Source organism: Schistocerca nitens, chromosome 4 (assembly GCF_023898315.1).
Source record: "Schistocerca nitens isolate TAMUIC-IGC-003100 chromosome 4, iqSchNite1.1, whole genome shotgun sequence".
Lineage (NCBI taxonomy): Eukaryota > Metazoa > Arthropoda > Insecta > Orthoptera > Acrididae > Schistocerca > Schistocerca nitens.
This window is the reverse complement of record NC_064617.1, coordinates 470835332-470856996: the sequence shown is the minus strand read 5'-3', so window position 1 is coordinate 470856996 and position 21665 is coordinate 470835332. Positions and strand designations below refer to the sequence as shown.

General features: G+C 42.1%; 1 protein-coding gene across 1 annotated transcript in view; it reads right to left on the bottom strand.

Annotated features, from left to right (window-relative positions):
• LOC126251600 (mini-chromosome maintenance complex-binding protein) overlaps positions 1-21665 on the bottom strand; it is a 93834-nt gene that overhangs the window by 49410 nt on the left and 22759 nt on the right. Inside the window, exons 2-5 of the mRNA XM_049952133.1 lie at positions 13965-14056; positions 13546-13728; positions 13261-13362; positions 5009-5113 (exon numbers count right to left, since the gene is read on the bottom strand). Coding sequence (XP_049808090.1) covers positions 5009-5113; positions 13261-13362; positions 13546-13728; positions 13965-14056 — 482 coding nt within the window. The remainder of the gene's footprint in view (positions 1-5008; positions 5114-13260; positions 13363-13545; positions 13729-13964; positions 14057-21665) is intronic.

Below are 21665 nucleotides of genomic sequence, written 5' to 3'. Positions count from 1 at the left end.
CAGACAGTGTTTGTTGGTAATGAGGATCACCCTGTGGCTAAACTTGCCTTGGTGCACGGCCAGCACATCTTGGCAGTGTTACACCGTCTGGGTTATCTGGATACTTCCCACTAACACCAACCTATCCGAACTCCGGAGATGGGAACTTGCTCTTCAATATATCCTCTCTTCCCGTTACCCACCACGCCTCAATCTCCGCTAATTTCAAGTTGCCGCCACTCATACCTCATCTGTCATTCAACAACATCTTTGCCTCTGCACTTCTGCCTCGACTGACATCTCTGCCCAAACTCTTTGTCTTTAAATATGTCTGCTTGTGTCTGTATATGTGTGGATGGATATGTGTGTGTGTGTGCGCGCGAGTGTATACCCGTCCTTTTTTCCCCCTAAGGTAAGTCTTTCCGCTCCCGGGATTGGAATGACTCCTTACCCTCTCCCTTAAAACCCACATCCTTTCGTCTTTCCCTCTCCTTCCCTCTTTCCTGATGAGGCAACAGTTTGTTGCGAAAGCTTGAATTTTGTGTGTATGTTTGTGTTTGTTTGTGTGTCTATCGACGTGCCAGCGCTTTCGTTTGGTAAGTCACATCATCTTTGTTTTTAGATATAGATATATTGAATTTAACTGATGAAATGAGAAAATATAAAAATGCAGTAAATGAAGCAGGCAAGAAGGAATACAAACATCTCAAAAATGAGATCGACAGGAAGTGCAAAACGGCTAAGCAGGGATGGCTAGAGGACAAATGTAAATATGTAGAGACTTATCTCACTAGGGGTAAGATAGATACTGCCTACAGGAAAATTAAAGAGACCTTTGGAGAAAAGAGAACCACTTGTATGAATATCAAGAGCTCAGATGGAAACCCAGTTCTAAACAAAGAAGGAAAAGCAGAAAGGTGAAAGGAGTATATAGAGGATCTACACAAGGGAGATGTACTTGAGGACAATATTATGGAAATGGAAGAGGAGGTAGATGAAGATGAAATGGGAGATAGGATGCTGCGTGAAGAGTTTGACAGAGCACTGAATGACCTGAGTCGAAACAAGGCCCTGGGAGTAGACAACATTCCCTTAGAACTACTGACGGCCTTAGGAGAGCCAGTCCTGACAAACTCGGCCATCTGGTGAGCAAGATGTATGAGACAGGCAAAATACCCTCAGACTTCAAGAAGAATATAATAATTCCAATCCCAAAGAAAACAGGTGTTGACAGAAGTGAAAATTACCGAACTATCAGTTTAATAAGTTACAGATGCAAAATACTAACACGAATTCTTTACAGACGAATGGAAAAACTGGTAGAAGCGGACCTCGAGGAAGATCAGTTTGGATTCCGAAGAAATGTTGGAACACGTGAGGCAATACTGACCCTATGACTTATCTTTGAAGCTACATTAAGGAAAGGCAAACCTACATTTCTAGCATATGTAGACTTAGAGAAAGCTTTTGACAATGTTGACTGGAATACTCTCTTTATAATTCTGAAGGTGGCAGGGGTAAAATACAGGGACATGAAAGGGAAGCAGTGGTTGGGAAGGGAGTGAGACAGGGTTGTAGCCTCTCCCCGATGTTATTCAATCTGTATATTGAGCAAGCAGTAAAGGAAACAAAAGTAAAATTCAGAGTAGGTATTAAAATCCATGGAGATGAAATAAAAACCTTGAGGTTCGCCGATGACATTGTAATTCTGTCAGAGACAGCAAAGGACTTGGAAGAGCAGTTGAACGGAATGGATAGTGTCTTGAAAGGAGGATATAAGATGAGCATCATCAAAAGCAAAATGAGGATAATGGAATGTAGTTGAATCAAGTCGGGTGATGCTGAGGGAATTATATTAGGAAATGAGACACTTAAAGTAGTAAAGGAGTTTTACTATTTGGGGAGCAAAATAACTGATGATGGTCGAAATAGTTAGGATATAAAATGTAGACTGGCAATGGCAAGGAAAGCGTTTCTGAAGAAGAGAAATTTGTTCACATCGAGTATAGATTTAAATTTCAGGAAGTCATTTCTGAAAGTATTTGTATGGAGTGTAGCCATGTATGGAAGTGAAACATGGACGGTAAATAGTTTGGACAAGAAGACAATAGAAGCTTTCGAAATGTGGTGCTACACAAGAATGCTGAAGATTAGATGGGTAGATCACATAACTAACGAGGAGGTATTGAATAGGATTGGGGAGAAGAGAAGTGGCATAACTTGACTACCGTATTTACTCGAATCTAAGCCGCACTTTTTTTCCGGTTTTTGTAATCCAAAAAACCGCCTGCAGCTTAGAATCGAGTGCAAAGTAAGCGGAAGTTCTGAAAAATGTTGGTAGGTGCCACCACAACTAACTTCTGCCATCGAATATATGTAGCGCTACACAGCCATGCTTTGCAGGCACAAAGATAAATACTGGCGCCAAAACCTCTGAGTCAGTAAATAAATTTAAAAAAAGGTGGAAGACGAGCTTTTTTTTCTCCGCCCCTCCACTGTATTTTCATACATTATCCAACTAAGTAAATACAAATTCCTTATTGTTCATCTTCGAATGTAGCAGCATTTCAATGTACTATGAAAATCCGACTGGCACGACTGTTTGGGATGTTTGTCAATATGGCCAACTCTAGGTTCTGAATTTTTTCCTACCTGTGAGGTGAGATGGTTGCTAATAGGAACTTTTATGAATTGTGAATCACATGCAGTATTCTCTTCACCATAAGAATAATACGAATGTAAACATTTTGCCATGTATTCTTTCGTGTTTGCTGCTATCTCATTTAAATCCTGTCTGCCTAATAAGCTACGAAACGTGTGAGACAACAGCAAACGCGGAAGAATATACATATGAAGTGATGTTTATATTCGTATTATTCTTATACCTAAAAGTGATAGTCAGAAAGGAAGCGCGGCAATTGACTAGATTTTTAAATCTAAGATGACTAATTTCTGTGCAGAATGTAATGTACAAAAGAGGAGTCTCCAAAGATTTTCAAACGGCGAAAAATTTTAGCTAGACTCTCGTTCAGAACATCATCTATCATACGCAGTCTATTATTTGGTTCTTGTTGATCATTATCAAAGAAAGCAGCAGTGTAAGTAACAACAAATAGCAGTCTCTTGCCACTGTTTCGCTAATGAGACAATTCCTGTCTTTTTTTTTTTTTTTTTTTTTTTTTTTTTTTTTTTTTTTTTTTTTTAATCGTAAGCGGCGGTAGTGCGCACAAAAGCAAGCCATGTCGCGAGCGGCGACAGGTCGTAAACACACATTATCAGAATGTGACAAACAATGCATGACACAGTACAATAACGCATTTTCAGCTTAGAGTGACGTAATCACCTGTAACAAAGAGAACAGCACTTATCAGATCAAAGAAAAATAAGCAATCGATTCAAACCAGACGAAGCACATGAAAAAGGAAGGGTACCCGTATAAATACAGACGGAGCGCCTGACGCATAGAAATGGCGATCTGGTGAAGCTAACTGCTAAGCTTATGACTCGAACCAAACTACTGTAGCTGTATCGTCATTCATTCGACCTAAATCGTGTTTCATATTACAATGGACCACTTTGTTTCGATTTGGAGGTGCGGCCTAAAACTTTTCTCTCCCTTGAATTTCGAGTCTCAAATTTCAGGTGTGGCTTACATTCGGCAAATTTTTTTTTTTTCCCTTGATTTCGAGTCTCATTTTTTAGGTGCGGCTCAGATTCGAGTGCGGCTTAGATTCAAGTAAATACGGTAGAAGAAGGGATCGGTTGGTAGGACATGTGTTGAGGCATCAAGGGATCACCAATTTAGTATTGGAGGGCAGTGTAGCGGGGTAAAAATTTTAGAGGGAAACCAAGAGATGAATACACTAAGCAGATTCAGAAGGGTGTAGGTTGCGGTAGGTACTGGGAGATGAAGAAGCTAGCACAGGATAGAGTAGCATGGAGAGCTGCATCAAACCAGTCTCAGGACTGAAGACCACAACAACAACAACAACAACTGATTTAAGTGATTCATCTGAACTGAAGGGTTAATTACAAAGTAATTCTGTTGGAGCACTGAATAGCTTTGAATGCATGATGGTGCAAGGTTTGATGATTTATGCAAGTGCTGGAAGACCTGCCTAAATTTTATGTACAGAATCCATGTTACATGCAGACTATTGCCATGGGTTGGATAACGTAAACGTGCAAATTTACCAATTTTCTTCCACAAATTGTGTAACAACAGAAAGCTACACATTCTCTCAAAAACTATCACTGAAAACTGTCCACCCCCCTCCCCTTCCACACGCCATATACACAGCTCCATATTCTTCATGGGAACCTCTCTGTTTCCACTCTATAAAGTAGTTCACTTCATGCATGGTTTGACATAACTAGGATACAGCACCAGTTATGATTCATTCAGAGTGTGCACTTCTGCCATGGAATTCCTTAGATTTATGCCTTTACGTCCACATGTTCTCATTCACCAGGTTTTCTGATTACCTGTCAAGTTGGTGAGCATCCAGACAATACTAACTTTGCAAAATTTAAGTTTTTCATACACATTGTACAATTAAAATAGGATCTGCTGATTGTTCCAAATGACAACTAACAATATCACAACTGTTACTGACTGGTCAAAATATGGCAAATCGACAAGGTTCAAATATCTTTTACAAAATCTTGCTGTTTAAAAGAGGTGAAGGTTATCAGATGAATATCATCTTCACACCAAAGTCACTGAAGACAGAGCATTAGTGTGTCGGCTGACAGCAGGCCTCAATGAAGGATCCATCCTGGCAGCAATTCAGAGCAACAATGGAATACTGTGTGGCTCGGCAGTGATCTGAAGCCTACTCCTCCGAAACAGGTATTCAATGTCTTAATCACTGCTCCGTCTAGTACAGTGTCCTACTTTGGGTCACAAATAAAATTATCATGTCTTATTTATAAACCAACAAAACATGAGAAAGTGTTTCAACAACAATCTCTTCAAATTTTCTGAATGCTTTATAGACTCCAATTACAAATAAAAATTAACAGTTACCTTTATTAAGCAGGCATCGACATTTGACCCTTTCTGACGCTTCGACACAGTTTCAGTATTCTCATCTTCATTAGGCGTCATTATCATTTGCTGATCTTGTAAGTACTTCAAGCAAATTAAGGACAAATACATCCTTTACAAGCAGAATGACATGTCTACATTTCTTTATGACAGAAAGCAGTATGATGGAAACATTGCAGAATGCTGCAAATACACTAACAATTATAAAACAAACAATATGAAAAAGGTAAACCTGTCATCAATCCAAGGCTGGTTTGAAGACCACAGTGATTTACTGAGCATACTGCAATAGGACGTGGTATTCCGTTGTTTCTTTTGGCCTTAGAACTGACTTGGCTGGCAATTTATAGAGGGACGTACAGTTTAATGTAGATTACCAACCATGATCTAACTAAGCATTTTTCACATCAACAAACACTGCCAAAAGCAAAAGAAGTTATAAGTGACAGACAAAAATCCTAATGATCAAACATGAGACTTAGAATCTGTTGTTTGGCAGTTGATTACTTAGCTGCTGAAACTTCAATATGTCATCAGAGACAAAATTCAATTGTTAAAGCAGCTTAAAGCAGCCATTTCTACATAGAACACAAGGTGGAACTGGTCAACTGCCAGTGTAATAGACACACACACACACACATTATATATATAAGAGAGAGAGAGAGGGGGGGGGGGGGGGGAAACATTACACGTGGGAAAAATATATCAAAAAACAAAGATGATGTGACTTACCGAACGAAAGTGCTGGCACCTCGATAGACACACAAACAAACACAAACACACACACAAAATTCAAGCTTTCGCAACAAACTGTTGCCTCATCAGGAAAGAGGGAAGGAGAGGGAAAGACGAAAGGATGTGGGTTTTAGGGGAGAGGGTAAGGAGTCATTACAATCCCGGGAGCGGAAAGACTTACCTTAGGGGGAAAAAAGGACGGGTATACACTCGCGCACACACACAAATATCCATCCACACATATACAGACACAAGCAGACATCTCACAAGCACCCATTCCACATCAAACGGTCCCTTCCCTACAGCCTAGGTCTTTGTGGCAAACGAATCTGCTCCAGTCCGGAATCCCTGAACCATTACACCAACAACCTGACAACAGATTTCGCATCCCGCAACTACCCTCCCGACCTGGTACAGAAGCAAATAACCAGAGCCACTTCCTCATCCCTTCAAACCCAGAATCCCCCACAGAAGAACCACAAAAGTGCCCCACTTGTGACAGGATACTTTCCGGGACTGGACCAGACTCTGAATGTGGCTCTCCAGCAGGGCTACGACTTCCTCAAATCCTGCCCTGAAATGAGATCCATCCTTCATGAAATCCTCCCCACTCCACTAAGAGTGTCTTTCCGCCGTCCACCTAACCTTCGTAACCTGTTAGTTCATCCCTATGAAATCCCCAAACCACCTTCCCTACCCTCTGGCTCCTATCCTCGTAACCGCCCCCGGTGTAAAACCTGTCCCATGCACCCTCCCACCACCACCTACTCCAGTCCTGTAACCCGGAAGGTGTACACGATCAAAGGCAGAGCCACATGTGAAAGCACCCACGTGATTTACCAACTGACCTGCCTACACTGTGATGCATTCTATGTGGGAATGACCAGCAACAAACTGTCCATTCGCATGAATGGACACAGGCAGACAGTGTTTGTTGGTAATGAGGATCACCCTGTGGCTAAACATGCCTTGGTGCACGGCCAGCACATCTTGGCAGTGTTACACCGTCTGGGTTATCTGGATACTTCCCTCCAACACCAACCTATCCGAACTCCGGAAATGGGAACTTGCTCTTCAATATATCCTCTCTTCCCGTTATCCACCAGGCCTCAATCTCCGCTAATTTCTTTGTCTTTAAATGTGTCTGCTTGTGTCTGTATATGTGTGGATGGATATGTGTGGATGGATATGTGTGGATGGATATGTGTGGATGGATATGTGTGGATGGATATGTGTGGATGGATATGTGTGTGTGTGCGCGAGTGTATATCTGTCCTATTTTCCCCTTAAGGTAAGTCTTTCCGCTCCCGGGATTGGAATGACTCCTTACCCTCTCCCTTAAAACCCACTTCCTTTCTTCTTTCCCTCTCCTTCCCTCTTTCCTGACGAAGCAACCGTTTGTTGCGAAAGCTAGAATTTTGTGTGTATGTTTGTGTGTCTACCAACCTGCCAGCGCTTTCGTTCGGTAAGTCACATCATCTTTGTTTTTATATACGAAAGGATGTGGGTTTTAAGGGAGAGGGTAAGGAGTCATTCCAATCCCGGGAGCGGAAAGACTTACCTTAGGGGGAAAAAGGACAGGTATACACTCACTCACTCTCTCTCTCTCTCTCTCTCTCTCTCTCTCTCTCTCTCTCTCTCTCTCTCTCTCGCGCGCGCGCGCGCGCGCGCGCACCCACCCCCCCCCCCCCCACACACACACACACACACACACACACACACACACACACACACACACACACACACACACACACACAAGCAGACATTTGTAAAGGACACAGTGATCCAGTTAGCATCCCAAACGCAGGTAGCTAATGACACACTCAACTAGCAAATAACACCAATGTGGCGAGACTGGTAACGACTAGGTGACATAGCATTGTGTCACTTGGCATGCATGCATTTGCCACCCAACAGCAAAATAAATTGCCGCAAGAACACTACGAAAAGACAGGTCCAATGACCTACTGGCAGTGAACCAGTCAGTGAAGAGTTCAGCAACACAGTGCAGTGGACCTGTGTGGCAGGTTAGACAGCCTTCATCTGTCAACCACTGATCGTACTTGTCAGGGTCTGACGTTCCACACTGTTAAGCTGCTCATGGAATCCAGTACGACCATCACTAAGCGCAGACACTCGGGTCTGCAAGACTGCTGCACTAACTTATTATCATTGTGCTACCTCCCAGCTGTGTGTGTGACCTTCACAAACAACTGCCGCCACTACATCAACATAAAGAATCTATGATTCAACACCAGGCTGCACCCAACAAATGAGAGCAGACAGCTGTATCTGCCCTAGCTTGATGAATAATTATGTGTTTTCTTGAACTTCATTCCTCTCTTGCTGCAGCCATTCTCACCCCCACTGACTCATGTTTTCCACAATGGAGAACAGAATGCCATCCTTACAGACCAGAAGAACAATTCCCACCACTCTTTGGTATTGGTAGTCATACAACAATGCGACCATTATGCTTCTGAATAGAGATGCGAATTCCACCACTGTCTGTCATTCACAAAAAAGTACGAGCAAACTGGTCAAATCTTACACTTCGGAAGATGCAGTGTCATTACAGTTTCCAGCAACACCAGAGGTGCTGCAGCTTTGATGTAAGGTGCCTCAACATTGCTGGAGCTTAACGGAGTAACTTTAAGCCCATCGACCCTAGGCCAATGCAGTTTCTATCTGTTTCCCAGAGGGCAGCCAATTCCTCTTGAATGTCCACACAAGTGCATTCATTATCCATTTCCTATTGTTCTGACAAAAATAAAACCAATAAAAAAAGAAACCTACACGTCCAAGCTGGCAGAGACTAACTGAAAAGCAACAAAAAATGTAACTACCAATTGCGGTGCTACTACAATGATGAAATATATGGAATGTTACAAAAGAAACCTAGCTTTGATGTATTCTAAATGGTGCTGAAGAAGGTTCACAAAAACAAAAATGTAGTTACCACTGTTAAGATATGTAACCTTTATGTTGTGGGTCTGCTTTAAACGAACTATGTAGTACTACCCCCCCCTTTTCACACACACACACACACACACACACACACACACACACACACACACAGAGAGAGAGAGAGAGAGAGAGAGAGAGAGAGAGAGAGAGAGAGAGAGACTCACTATCACGAGAAGTGGGTGAGGGAAGAAAGATTGCACACTTGTAATGGGAAGGAGATACAGGGAAGAGGACTGACAGCTAGAAGGAAGAGGCAGTACGAACATAGCATGGGAATGTGGCACCAGTGAGCTTGTTCTGGGTGCACATGTGTGATGTGGAAGAATGGATTGGGAGGGGGAGATAGAACAAAGTAAGAGGGAGACTGAAGAAGAGAGGTTTGAGTGCACAATACGTCAACAGCGGAAGCGTGAATGGGACAGAAGCTGACAGTGATCCAGACCGTAAGGATTATAATGTTGAAAACTGTGTGGCAAGAACAACTCCCATTTATGTATGCCCATGAAAGAGGCAGGTGTGGGGAAGGATCCAGGTGGCACAGGTTGTGATCCACCCACTGAAATGGGGCATGTTGCACTCGCTCAACAGCATATTCTGCCACTCAGTGGTCAAGTGTACTAGTCTTGCCACAGGAACTGGTTTGGTTTCTGGATCAAGGTGTTATTTCCCCTGCTTCAATCAGTCAATGGACAATGCCAATAGCTGTCCTCAACACACTGCATATGTCTCATGTTTCCACATCCAACTGTTGGGGATGGATCATATAAATTTACATTTTTCGTTCTGTGTGCATTTTCTGAGACCTGTTGCTCATTCCAATAACTATTTGAATTTAACAAAAGGTTATAAATTAATTGGAGGATTCAGTGCAGTGAACAACAGTAAGAACTTATTTTGAGCTTCAGTTTTACCACCAACAATCAGTACCGCAAAATAGTCAGTACTGTAGTTGTTGCCTTGCGCAGTATGTCGCGAAAACAGTTGACGGAAAGCGAGATTCTTGCTGAACTGTTTGTGGACAATTGTTCTGATGTTCCAAGTGAATGAGATGTAGTGAAAGTGAAGAAGAAAACAACATGGCTATAATCAACCAACGTGATATAACTGTGAATGATTTAGAAGACGAAAGTGACATTGGCTGAAGAAAGACAGGATCATTATTTTAGAAACAGAGGATGCGGACAGCCATGAACTGCCGTTATTAATTCCCAGGCCAATCTTTATCTCTATCCTATACCTCATCAGCATTAAACTTTAAATGCACTGGCTGCGGACCACTGTTTTTCAAAGATAGATCTAAATAAAGAATATCTACAACTGCTGCTTGATGATGCATCATGCCAGCTGTTAGTCTTAAATACACCATTCACGTTATACAGGTAATATCGCTTACCATTTAGGGTTGCTAGTATTTAGAACAATCCATTCAAGGTATTTTGCACTGTGTTGTTTATTTGGATACTATCACCATTACAGGTCTGATGCAAGCTGAGCAATGCAATAACTTCCAAAGAATCTCTGATCCCTTTTCAAATGACTCTAGGAAAAGAGCTTCACTTTCAGTTGGAACACTGCAGTTTCTTTTTCTCCATGTCAAATTGATGGAGAACATTCTTAGTCATGAAGATATTACACGCAAGCACCACCACAGTGTGACTGTTAAGATACCGACCCCTAGTATCCTTAAACAGCTGCAGTTATTTCTGGGTAAAATCACATACTATGGCAAGTTTTTCCCCCAAGCTATGCAAATCACACAATCCAAAAATCTGTGGTCAGCCACCTGTCAATAGGCTTTTCAGCAATTCAAGGATGCTCTCATGGCGGCACCAGTCTGATGCCACATACACTGGGCGTGCTGTGGACTCCTGTGACTGACACATTCCCACTACAGAATAGTGGCAGGTTTGTCACCTAAGTACTGAACAGTCAATTGCCTTCACCTCCGTAACTATTTCCAGATTAAAAAGAAGGGTTAGCAGTCATTTATGGGATCAAAAAATTTCACATGAATTCATATGGTATCAAATTTCACCTGTTAACTGACCACAAATCCCTGGTGTCATAGTTTGGGCATCATTTTAAGCTCCCAGAGAAGACAGTGCAGCATTTGCAGCCCTGTACATTGTTTCTAAGCAGGTACCACCATGAAATTGACTTTTGTCCTACAGACAAACATTCCAGCACAGAGACCCTGTCCTGCCTCCCTCTTAGCCCAAACATGAACTTCGATGGCTAAGAAACAGTTTGTTTTGCCCTGTACCAAGAACTACAAGAATCCCTTGATCAATTCCACTTACCATGCATGAGATAGCCATGGCATCATTCCGCGACCTGCGCCTGTGGAAAGTTTTGTCTGCAGTACAGACGGGGTGCCTTGAGTATGTTTCCAGCCAGTACGACCCGGCCTTTTGCAATTATTGTGTGTTGCGGTACTGGCTCAATGCCATTAAGGGCTTCTTAACATTTGCCACAGAGAACTCTGAATGCAAGTTCCACCTCCATTCTGGCCCCACATCCTTCAGCTTCTTGATGCTTCACATTGTGGGATGATGTTCATGAAGGTATTGATCCAGCAAAACATCTATTGGACCGGCATCAATGCCAACACTAAATTTGCATGCTGCTCCTGCCAAGCATGGTCCCCTGTGTTAAATTTTTTCACCCTGGCACTGCCCTGACCATATATTGGAGAGGACCCACACAGGTTTTATAGGGCTGTTTCAGAGTGCTCTGTGGACTGGATGGCACTCGCTACCACCTCTACTACCGTCCATGACGTATCAATGACATTCACTATCGACAGCACCTTGGCGTGCGAAAATGGGCTTCAATTTACATTGAAGCAATTCCAGGCTTTCTGTCAACAAAACCGGACACCTGACAACTGCCTGTTTTCATCCAGACTCAATGCGAAATCCGAGCTAATGGTCCACTATGTTGAAACCACGTGTGGAAGGCCTTGCAGACATCATCTACCAAGGAAGGCCTGTGCAGCTTCCTTGCAATGTATTTGTCCACTCCTAATATAGGAGTCAATCTGGCCAAAAAACTGCATGGGGGCACTGCCATAAGACACTGTTAGACCTCCTGTGTCCTGGGCAAAATTCCCAGCCTGTATACAGGCCCACGTATATTCAAGGAACCTGTGTTTGGACACACACATTAGGCTGATGTCCAGAGGGGGCCCAAGGAGTGATTGTCAGTTATGGAGGAGGAATCAGGTGTTTGACTTTGGGTATGTCTATCTGACCTGCCATTGCAACCAGTTCTGGCTGTGACCACAATCGCAAGTGGCACCCCTGTCACTACCTTCAACTTCCAGATCGGACACCAGCGTCATCAGCAGCTGTGACTCTCATGCTCGCTGCGTGTCTCAGTGGGTTGGCTGGGCCCAACCTCATGGTTCTGGACCTGCTCATCTGTTAGCAGGATGTTATGATAACACCCCCCCCCCAAAACAAAAACCACACACACACACACACACACACACACACACACACACACACACACACAGAGAGAGATTTTTTTTTTGGGGGGGGGGGGGGGGGGCAGATTTAATATCCTCCCCCCGAATAGCTGATTTCAACCGTGGCTCAGAGGCATTACTACAGTTGACAGTCATCAACAAGGGTATTTCATGTGTGATGAGCTGCTCACAACAGGGCCATTATGGTAGCCTTGACCCAGTCTAGTACCATCCATTGCATGAACCATCAATCACAACTTTCCACCTACTGGATTTCAACACTGCATTGTACCTGGATGTTCTCAGTCTTTCATTCAGTATTCTGCTCTCAACGAACTTGGGTTTGTTTACAGATCATGCGTTAGTATCAGAAGTGAACAGAAAAGTTTGGAATGGGCCCAGGCAACTATTTGCTATTATTAATAACCTTGATTATTTTGGTCAAAGACTTAAGTGGGTTGGCCTTCAGATGCAGTAATAATATTTTTCCCCAGAGATGTTTTCAAAACTCTCACTTAGCTTAATTAGGAACAAATTAAGATATCTGTACTTAGCGTATGTTTTTTTTTCTTGTCTCAATGTTGCAGAAGAGGTCAGAAATAATTAATTGTTCTCGCACTAAGCTATAGACAACTAGTAATAAATCAGGTAACATATAAAAACCATTTAATTATTGAAAATGAGCAATATGAATAAACTTCCATAGCAAATTTTTCTACTTTTTTAAGTCTGAACTCCACTGTAGGGCAAAGCATCCCAGTGTTTCCTGCTATGAAGACGAGATATAAAGCTTTATTTAATCCATAGAGAAGTACAATACAACCACAAAAAATAGGAATACAGTCCAAAAGAAGATCAATTAGAAGTTTTATGGACTTTACTCATTTAAAAAAGAAAACAGTTGCAATTTATTATATATCATGTCAAAACTTTTTTTTTTTTTTTTTTTTTTTTTTAAAAAGTACGATTATCTGCTATAAAAGAAGCTCTGAGATTAAAAACACAAAGGTACACAAGTTTTAACAATCTAGGTCTGTTACTCAAATTACTTTAAGGATACATTCACAACCCATGGACTTAGTGTTGGGTCAGTTATACAATACAACTGATGTCGTTCACTGGTAACATTATTTGGAGATTCCTCTACAAGGCGTTCCTCGGACTGAAAAAAGAATGTCAGACATTGATTTTCTGTTACATAATAAGTTCACAATCAAATCACAGTTAATATTAGTAGCCAGTTTTTTATTCTAAAAAGATTATTGCTAAGTTTGCTAAAAAATTATGCTGAATCCTAAATAAAAGAAAAAATTACAACAGGAAAGAGTATTATGTAATAGCTCACCCCAATATCTAAAATCTCACAATATCTTCCGGATTTAACTGTTCTGTGTCCATCTGTGTTATTCTGTACCTCATATGAACTCAAGTAGTATTCTGGATCAGGCATGTCGACAATCATACCTTGGAATCGAACCAGTTGATTCTCTTTCAAACATTTCTGTTGTATTCCATTGATCAATGGCAACTGTAAGCATACAAAATATTCATAAGTGGTGTGTTGTCTCCATTGTCGTGGTATGGTGGTGAACAAAAAAGCCAAATGCTTTTAGATGAATACGTCCTTCAACACTAAATACTTGCAAAAATAAAATGAAGCATAGTCTCAATTACAAAGTAAAATAAACACTCAAAAGCAGTCAGTACATCCAAGTGCCTGTGTAAGTGGAGAATAAATGACAAATAGAAACACACATAGCTTACCATGTACCAATTTTTGTCCTCTAGCAGGTGATTCTTGCAAAACGGCAAATTTGTTTCACAATATACAGGTGACCACTTTAAAAAATCCAGATCTGTAAAAAATGAAAACAGATATAATTTCATGAAAATATGTTTTTCAAGCCATAAGAATACAGCAGATATGTTTACTTTTTGTCCCTTAGACTGAAATGGAATCTGTAACTGAGTATCTTGCAGTTCACATAAGAAAAATACGTAATGTAAGTAGTATATTTTAGTTAATGTTAATCAAGTGTTCATCAAAATCATGTAATGTCACAAAAAAATAAAACAACACTCAAATAGTCTGGAAACAAACAGTAGTAATTAGGTGCAAGTTTGGAGAACATATTATGAGTGACAGTGGTGCAGGGGGGTATGTGAGGTGGAATGAGTAAAAATACATGGAGTACTATAGTGATGATCAAGTTCAATGAAAACGTAATCACCACCACCACTACAACCATCATCTTCATGGTCCAAATAGAGTAAGATTCACACACTGTCATGGATGACACTGCATGCACTCATCTGATTCTTGTATAATGATATGAGATGATCTTGGAGAATACCTTAAGTTTATCATGGTGTAGCACAGACGCAGTAAATCGAAGGAAGACAACTACAATATTTTGTGAAAACTGAAGCAGAATGAGGAAATCATGGAATTTACACGTATCTCAAAGATAGTTAAAGCAAGGTACGGCAAAGTAAATGATTCGAACAACAGACCTGTAGTCCATGCAAGGATTGAGTATGTCTTATTAAGAGCTGTCAGGCAAAAATCAAACAAAGGAAAATCCAGGGTGGAATGTAACAATACCAGAGAAGGAAAGTTGCTACTCACCATATAGCGGAGATGCTGAGTCACGATAGGCACAATAAAAAGATTCACACAATTAATTAATAATTATTGTGCCTATCGCAACTCAGCATCTCCGCTATATGGTATTGTTATTAAGAGCTGTGTCTCATGTAAGTATACTGGGCTGCATAACTTATTATTGCATACAATTACCTGCCAACAGCAAGAGAGAAAAAAATCATCATTACGCTTGTCAATGCAAGAGGGAACCACATTGATAAATTGGAGAATTTGAATGGGAAAGGATGGTTAACCCTTTGTGAATATGATTTGTCATTACCGGGTGCAATGTTACAGTAGGAATAATGTTACATTTAGTAATGCAGCACAACAAAACATAATGTAATTTCAGTATTGCATGTCAAAAACCTCATCTGCATGGCAGTGATGGTCCACACTGCTTCCATTGGAGCAACTCTACAACACTAGAGTCTAATTAAAATTACTTGACAGTTTCCACTTCACGTGTTGGCAGCCGGTTTCCTCCAATCAGACCACTCAAAATCACACCTGAACCATTCGCCGCCACCAAACTGCCACAACAGTTGGTCAGTTTACTTCCAATTCCTTGACCGGTAATCTCAATCAATCAATCAATCAATCTCTCTCTCTCTCTCTCTCTCTCTCTCTCTCACTCACTCACTCACTCACTCACTCACTCACACACACACACACACACACACACACACACACAGAGTCTAATGAAATACACGTTTCATACACAACACTAACAAAACACTGCTGGATACTTCCATAAAAGATGTGATTCAGTGTCACATAAGCGGTTATCATAATTATAGAGATTGGCTTACATCAGATAAGCTTCACACAACATTGTGTGAAACCGAGTTTTTGTAGCCTGCAATTCATCGTTGCGACCGGGTGACCACAGTCAAAAATATAACAACATGGCTCAGTGTTGTACTTTGTGCAACAGTTAGTGTATTAACCTGCAATGCTAAAGGTTGTAAGTTCAGAGCTCGGCAAATATGAAATTTTTGTGTTCCTGAATCCAATAAAATGAGTTTAATTATCATTTTTATTCAATTAATTGGTTTAAATGTAATTTTTTATTTCTAATTCTTTGCCACATCATTTTCATCATTATATCGACTTTTTTATTTGCTCTTATTTTTCTAGCTATTACTCTCTTTTCGTCTGGAATCTGCCTGTGTCATCTATAATCTGCAACCAAGCGCCAACGAGGCCTGCTCTTCGGTTGGTAATGTGGGAGCTCTTGTAGCCAGTGAGAAGTTTCTGGTAACCAATGATAGCAAAAAAATTAAAGTTTCCTTTTAGTGCTGAAACTGAACTTTTTCTGTCTTCAGTTTGCTCATAGGGGTTAGCTTTAATAGCCGTGAACAAAGCAATTGCGATTTCAGTTCTTCTGCAGATTGCTGACTGCCGCTTTCTTGGATACATTACATATCGTGAGACTGTAGTTAGTTCCAGACACAAGTATAAATTCAGAGCTACAAAACATGTCTCCTGCCGCAGTTCAGTCACCGGTCACTTAAAATTAGCTATTGACAGAACATATCACTTTTTTGACCTTCCAATATTACTCTACATTACACTTTAACAGCATTTGTGAGACACCTTGGTATGTCTGTTTGTGTATTACCTATAAGTGAGCGTTAGCCAGTGGTCGATGTGGCATCATCGTGGGAGTGGGGGATAGCAGGGTAGGGGGTGGAGGATTATAAAATGCTGCTGGGAGTTTGCAGAGACAATGGGGAATACCGTATTTACTCGAATCTAAGCAGCACCCAAAAAATGAGACTCGAAATCAAGGAAAAAAAAATTTCCCGAATCTAAGCCGCAAATGAAATTTGAGACTCGAAATTCAAGGGGAGAGAATAGTTTAAGGCCGCACCTCCAAATCGAAACAAAGTTGGTCCATTGTAATATGAGACACAATTTAGGTCGAATGAATGGCGATACAGCTACAGTAGTTTGGTTCGAGTCGTAAGCTTAGCAGTTAAGCTTTACCAGGTAGCCACTGCTATGCGTCAGGCGCTCCGTCCGTATTTATACGGGTACCCTTTGTTTTTCACGTGCTTCGTCTGGTTTGAATCGATTACTTATTTTGCTTTGATCTGATAAGTGCCGTTTTCTGTGTTATAGGTGTTTATGTCACTGTAAGCTGAAAATACATTACTGTACTGTGTCATTCATTGTTCGTCGCATTCTGATAGTGCATGTTTATGGCTTGTCGCTGCTCGTGGCATGGCTTGCTTTTGTGCTACCGCCGCTTACAATTAAAATAAAAAGAAAAATAAATAAAAAAATTTTAAAAAAAGGAGAGGAATCATCTCATTGGCGAAACAATGGCAAGAGACTGCTACTTTTTGTTACTTACTCTGCTGCTTTCTTTGATAATGATCAACAAGAACCAAATAATAGACTGCGTATGATAGAACATGTTCTGAACGAGAGTTCGTCGAAAATTTTTCTCCGTTTGAAAATCTTTGCGGCCGCTTCTTTGGTACATCAAATTCCGCACATATATGAGAGTCATCTTAGATTTAAAAATCTAGTCAGTTGTCGTGCTTCATTTCTGACTGTATCACTATTAGACATAAGAATAATACGAATATAAACATGAAATGATACATATATTCTTCCGCGTTTGCTGTTGTCTCACTCTAGTTTCGTAGTTTATTAGGCAGACAGGATTTAAATGAGATAGCAGCAAAGACGAAAGAATACATGGCAAAATGTTTATATTCGTATTATTCTTATGGTGAAGAGAATACTGTATGTGATTCATATTTCATCAGGTTCCTATTTATTAGCAACCATCTCTTCTCACAGGTAGGAAAAAATTCAGAACGTAGAGTTGGCCATACTGACAAACATCCCGAACAGTCTTGCCAGTCGGATTTTCGCAGTACATTGAAATTCTGCTACATTCGAAGATGAACAATACGGAATTTGTATTTACTTCGTTGGATAATGTATGAAAATACAGTGGAGGGGCGGAGAAAAAAAGCTCGTCTTCCACCTTTTTTAAAAAATTTATTTACTGACGCAGAGGTTTTGGCGCTAGTATTTATCTTTGTGCCTATAAAGCATGCTTGTGTAGCGCTACATATATTCGACGGCAGAAGTTAGTTGTGGCGGCACCTACCAACATTTTTGAGAACTTCCGCTTGCTTTGCACTCGATTCTAAGCCGCAGGCGGTTTTTTGGATTACAAAAACCGGAAAAAAAGTGCGGCTTAGATTCGAGTAAATACGGTAGGGCAGCTAGATGCAGTCGAGAAATTAGATGGAGGAAGGAGAGATGGGGGGTAGCAGAAAAGGAGTGAAATAAAAAATTGATGGAATAGGGCTGTGTAGTACTGCAATGGGAACAGGGAAGGGCTAAATGGACCCAATGACTAATGAAGGTTGAGGCCATGAGGATTACAGGAATGTAGGATATATTGCAGGGAGAGTTTCAACCTGCATAACTCAGAAAAGCTGGTGTTGGTGGGAAGGATCCAGATGGCACAGGCTGTGAAGCAGTCACTGAAACAAAGGACAACATGCTGGGCAGTGTGCACAACGACAGGGTGGTCCAGTTGTTTCTTGACCAAGCTTGTTGGTGGCCAGTCATGGTTGTCATGTGCACATAGAATGCAGCACAGTGGTTGCAGCTTAGCTTGAAGATCACATGACTAGAGCAGGCGGTGGTGGGAGGATGTATGGGACAAATCTTGCACTTGGGTCTATTACGGAGATATGAGCAATCAGACAAGAGGTTGGGAGCACGGATAGTGTTGGGATGGACACTTATATTGTGTAGGTTCAATGGGTGGCAGAATACCACTGTGGAGGGAAGGGATGGATAGTGGGTACGACATTTCTCATTTCAGGGCACGACGCAAGGTAGTCGAAGCAACTGGATTACATTTCCCGCTAGTGTTTCGCTTACCTCTCGTCGTGCCCTGAAATGAGAACTGTCCTACCCGCTATCCTTCCCACACCCTCCCACAGTGGTATTCTGCTGCTCACCAGACCTACACAATATCCTTGTCCATCCCTACACATCCTGTGTTCCCAAAACTTTGACTCATGACTCATATCCCTATGATAGACCTATACGAAAGCTCTGTCCCATACATCCTCCCACCACTACCTCCTCCTCCTCCTCCTCCTCCTCCTCCTCCTCCTCCTACAAACTGTGGCCACTAAACAACTGAGCCACCTGTTGCTGAGCACGACGTCCAACATGGTGTCTTTCATTTCAATAACTGCTTCACAGCCTGTGCCATCTGGATCCTTCCCACCAACCCCCCCCCCCCCCCCCACACACACACACCAGCTTTTCTGAATTGCGCAGGTGGGAACTCTCCCTGCAATATCTTATGTTCCCGTAACCCTCCTGACCTCGACTTTCATTAGTCATTGGCCTTACCCATCTAGCCCTCCCCTATTCCCCATTGCAGTACTAAACAGCCCTCTATTCCACCAATGAACCTATTCTTTTTACTTCTCCCCTTTTCCGCTAACCCCCCACCCCTTTCCCCCTGGCCTCCATCTAACCTCCCAACTGCACTTTGCTGCCCTACTCTCCACCAACCCTGCACGCTCCCAACAACACTTTACCCTCCCCCACCCCTACCCTGCTATACCTCCCCCTCTCCAACCCAACCTCCTCACCCACACCCAGTTCCTTCTCCCATGATGCACTGCTGCTGTCTGGCTCCAGCTGCCAGAGACTGTGGTCGTCTGTGTGTGTGTGTGTGTGTGTGTGTGTGTGTGTGTGTGTGTGTGTGTGTGTGTGTGTGTGTGAGCGCGCGCGCACGTGCATATGCATGACCGCATTTTTTTATTTATTTATTTGTTTGTTTATTTTTTGGACAAATGCCTTGTTTGCCGAAAGCTAACTTTTTGACAGTCTTTTTGTTGTGCCGTTGTGCCTTTCTGCAACTTAGCATCTCCGCTATATGGTGAGTAGCAACTATCGTTTCAATTTTATTGTTACATTCCATCCTGGATCTTCCATTGCTAGATTTCTACTAATCATATAGAGGAAATGCTGAGTCTCAGACAGGCTCAACAAAAAGACTGCTATACATATAAACTTTCCATTAAAAGGTCTGCTCCGAAAATACACAATCACCACTCATATTCTCATGACTACTCTCTCTCTGTTTCTAATATACACAAGGACAACACACAGACTAACTCTGGCCACTGAGGCCAGCCTATGTACAGCAGCAATTGCACCTGATGGGAGAAATTGCACGTGGGTTATGGAAGTAAGGAGGAGGCTGAGGTGGAGAGAGGGAGGTGTATCAGAGTAACAGAAAAGAAGAAGAGGAGGGGAAAACAAATAGTGGGTGCATTGGTGAAATAGAAGGCAGTGTAGTACTGGGAGCAGAGAATGCAAATGGTAGGTGAAGAACACTGAATAGCAAAGGCTGAGGCCAGGGAGGTTATGGGAATGTAGAATGTACTGCAGGGAGAGTTTCTACCTATGCAATTCAGAACAGCTAGTATTGGTAGGAAGGATGGCACAGGATATGAAGCAGTCAAAGTGAAGCACATTGTGTTGGGCAGCGTGTTCAGGAACTGAGTGGTCCAGCTGTCTCTTGGCCACAGTTTGTCAGTGGCTATTCATGTAGACAGAAAGCACAGGGCTCCAGCTTAGTTTGTAGACCATATCTCCTTTCACAGGTAGCCTTGCCTTTGATGGGATAGGAGATACCTGAGACCAGACTGGAGTAGTTGGTTGTGGAAGGATGTATCAGACAGGTATTGCATCAAGGTCTACTACAAGGAAATTAGCCATGAGACAAGGGGGTTGGGAGTATGGGTGTAATATGGATGGGCAAAGATATTCCGTAGGTTTGGTGGGTGGCATAATATCACTGTTGGTGAGGTTGGGAGGGCAGTGAGTAGGATGTTCACTAAGGGTGGTTAGGCTATATGGAAGGTACTTTGGCAACTAACTATGTGGAGGTACTGTTGGTGGTTAGTAGATACCGACAGGCCATACTTGAGGTGGAGGTCAACATCGAGGACAGTGGCTTGTTAGGCTGAGGTGAATCAGGTGAAATGAAGGTGTAGAAGGTACTGAGGTGGAGGAATGTGGATAGGATGTCCTCACTCTTGGTCCAAATCACAAAGACGTCATCAATGAATCTAAACCAGGAGAGAGTTTTGGGTTTCTGGGTGGTTAGTAAGGATTTCTCTAGATCGTCCACAAATTCATTGGCATAGGATGGTACAACGTGGGTGCCCATCACTGTACCACAGGTTTGTTTGTAGATCATGCCTTCAAAGGAGTAGTAATCAGGAAGGAGGTTGTAGGTTTGGAGTCAGTTGCGCACTCAGCACGGTAGCGTCCAATAGCGGCAAGGCCATGGGTTTTAGGGATGTTAGTATAGAGGGAGATGGTGGCATCAATAGGGACAAGCAGAGCATAGTGTGATAAACGAACACAAACTGTGGAGAATCGGTGGAGGAAATGGTTGGTGTCCTTCATATAGGAGAGTAAATTACGGGTAATAGGCCAAAGGTGTTGGGTCTGTGAGAACAGAGATTATCTCAGCGAGGACACAGTAACTGGCCACAACGGGGCATCCTAAATGGTTGGGTTTACAGACTTTCCAAAGCATGTACAAGGTATGAGGGCGAGAAATGGTAGAGGTGAGGGGACAGATGAACTCGGGTGGGGTCCAGAACCCTACCCCAGAGGTAGGCCTGATTTATAATCTCACCTGCAGACAAAGGCTCCATCATTGTGGTTTTGAACCAGAGGCATCACCTAGTGGAGGGATTTGTCAGATTCGTCCACATACAAACCCTGCCACCATTTCAGAA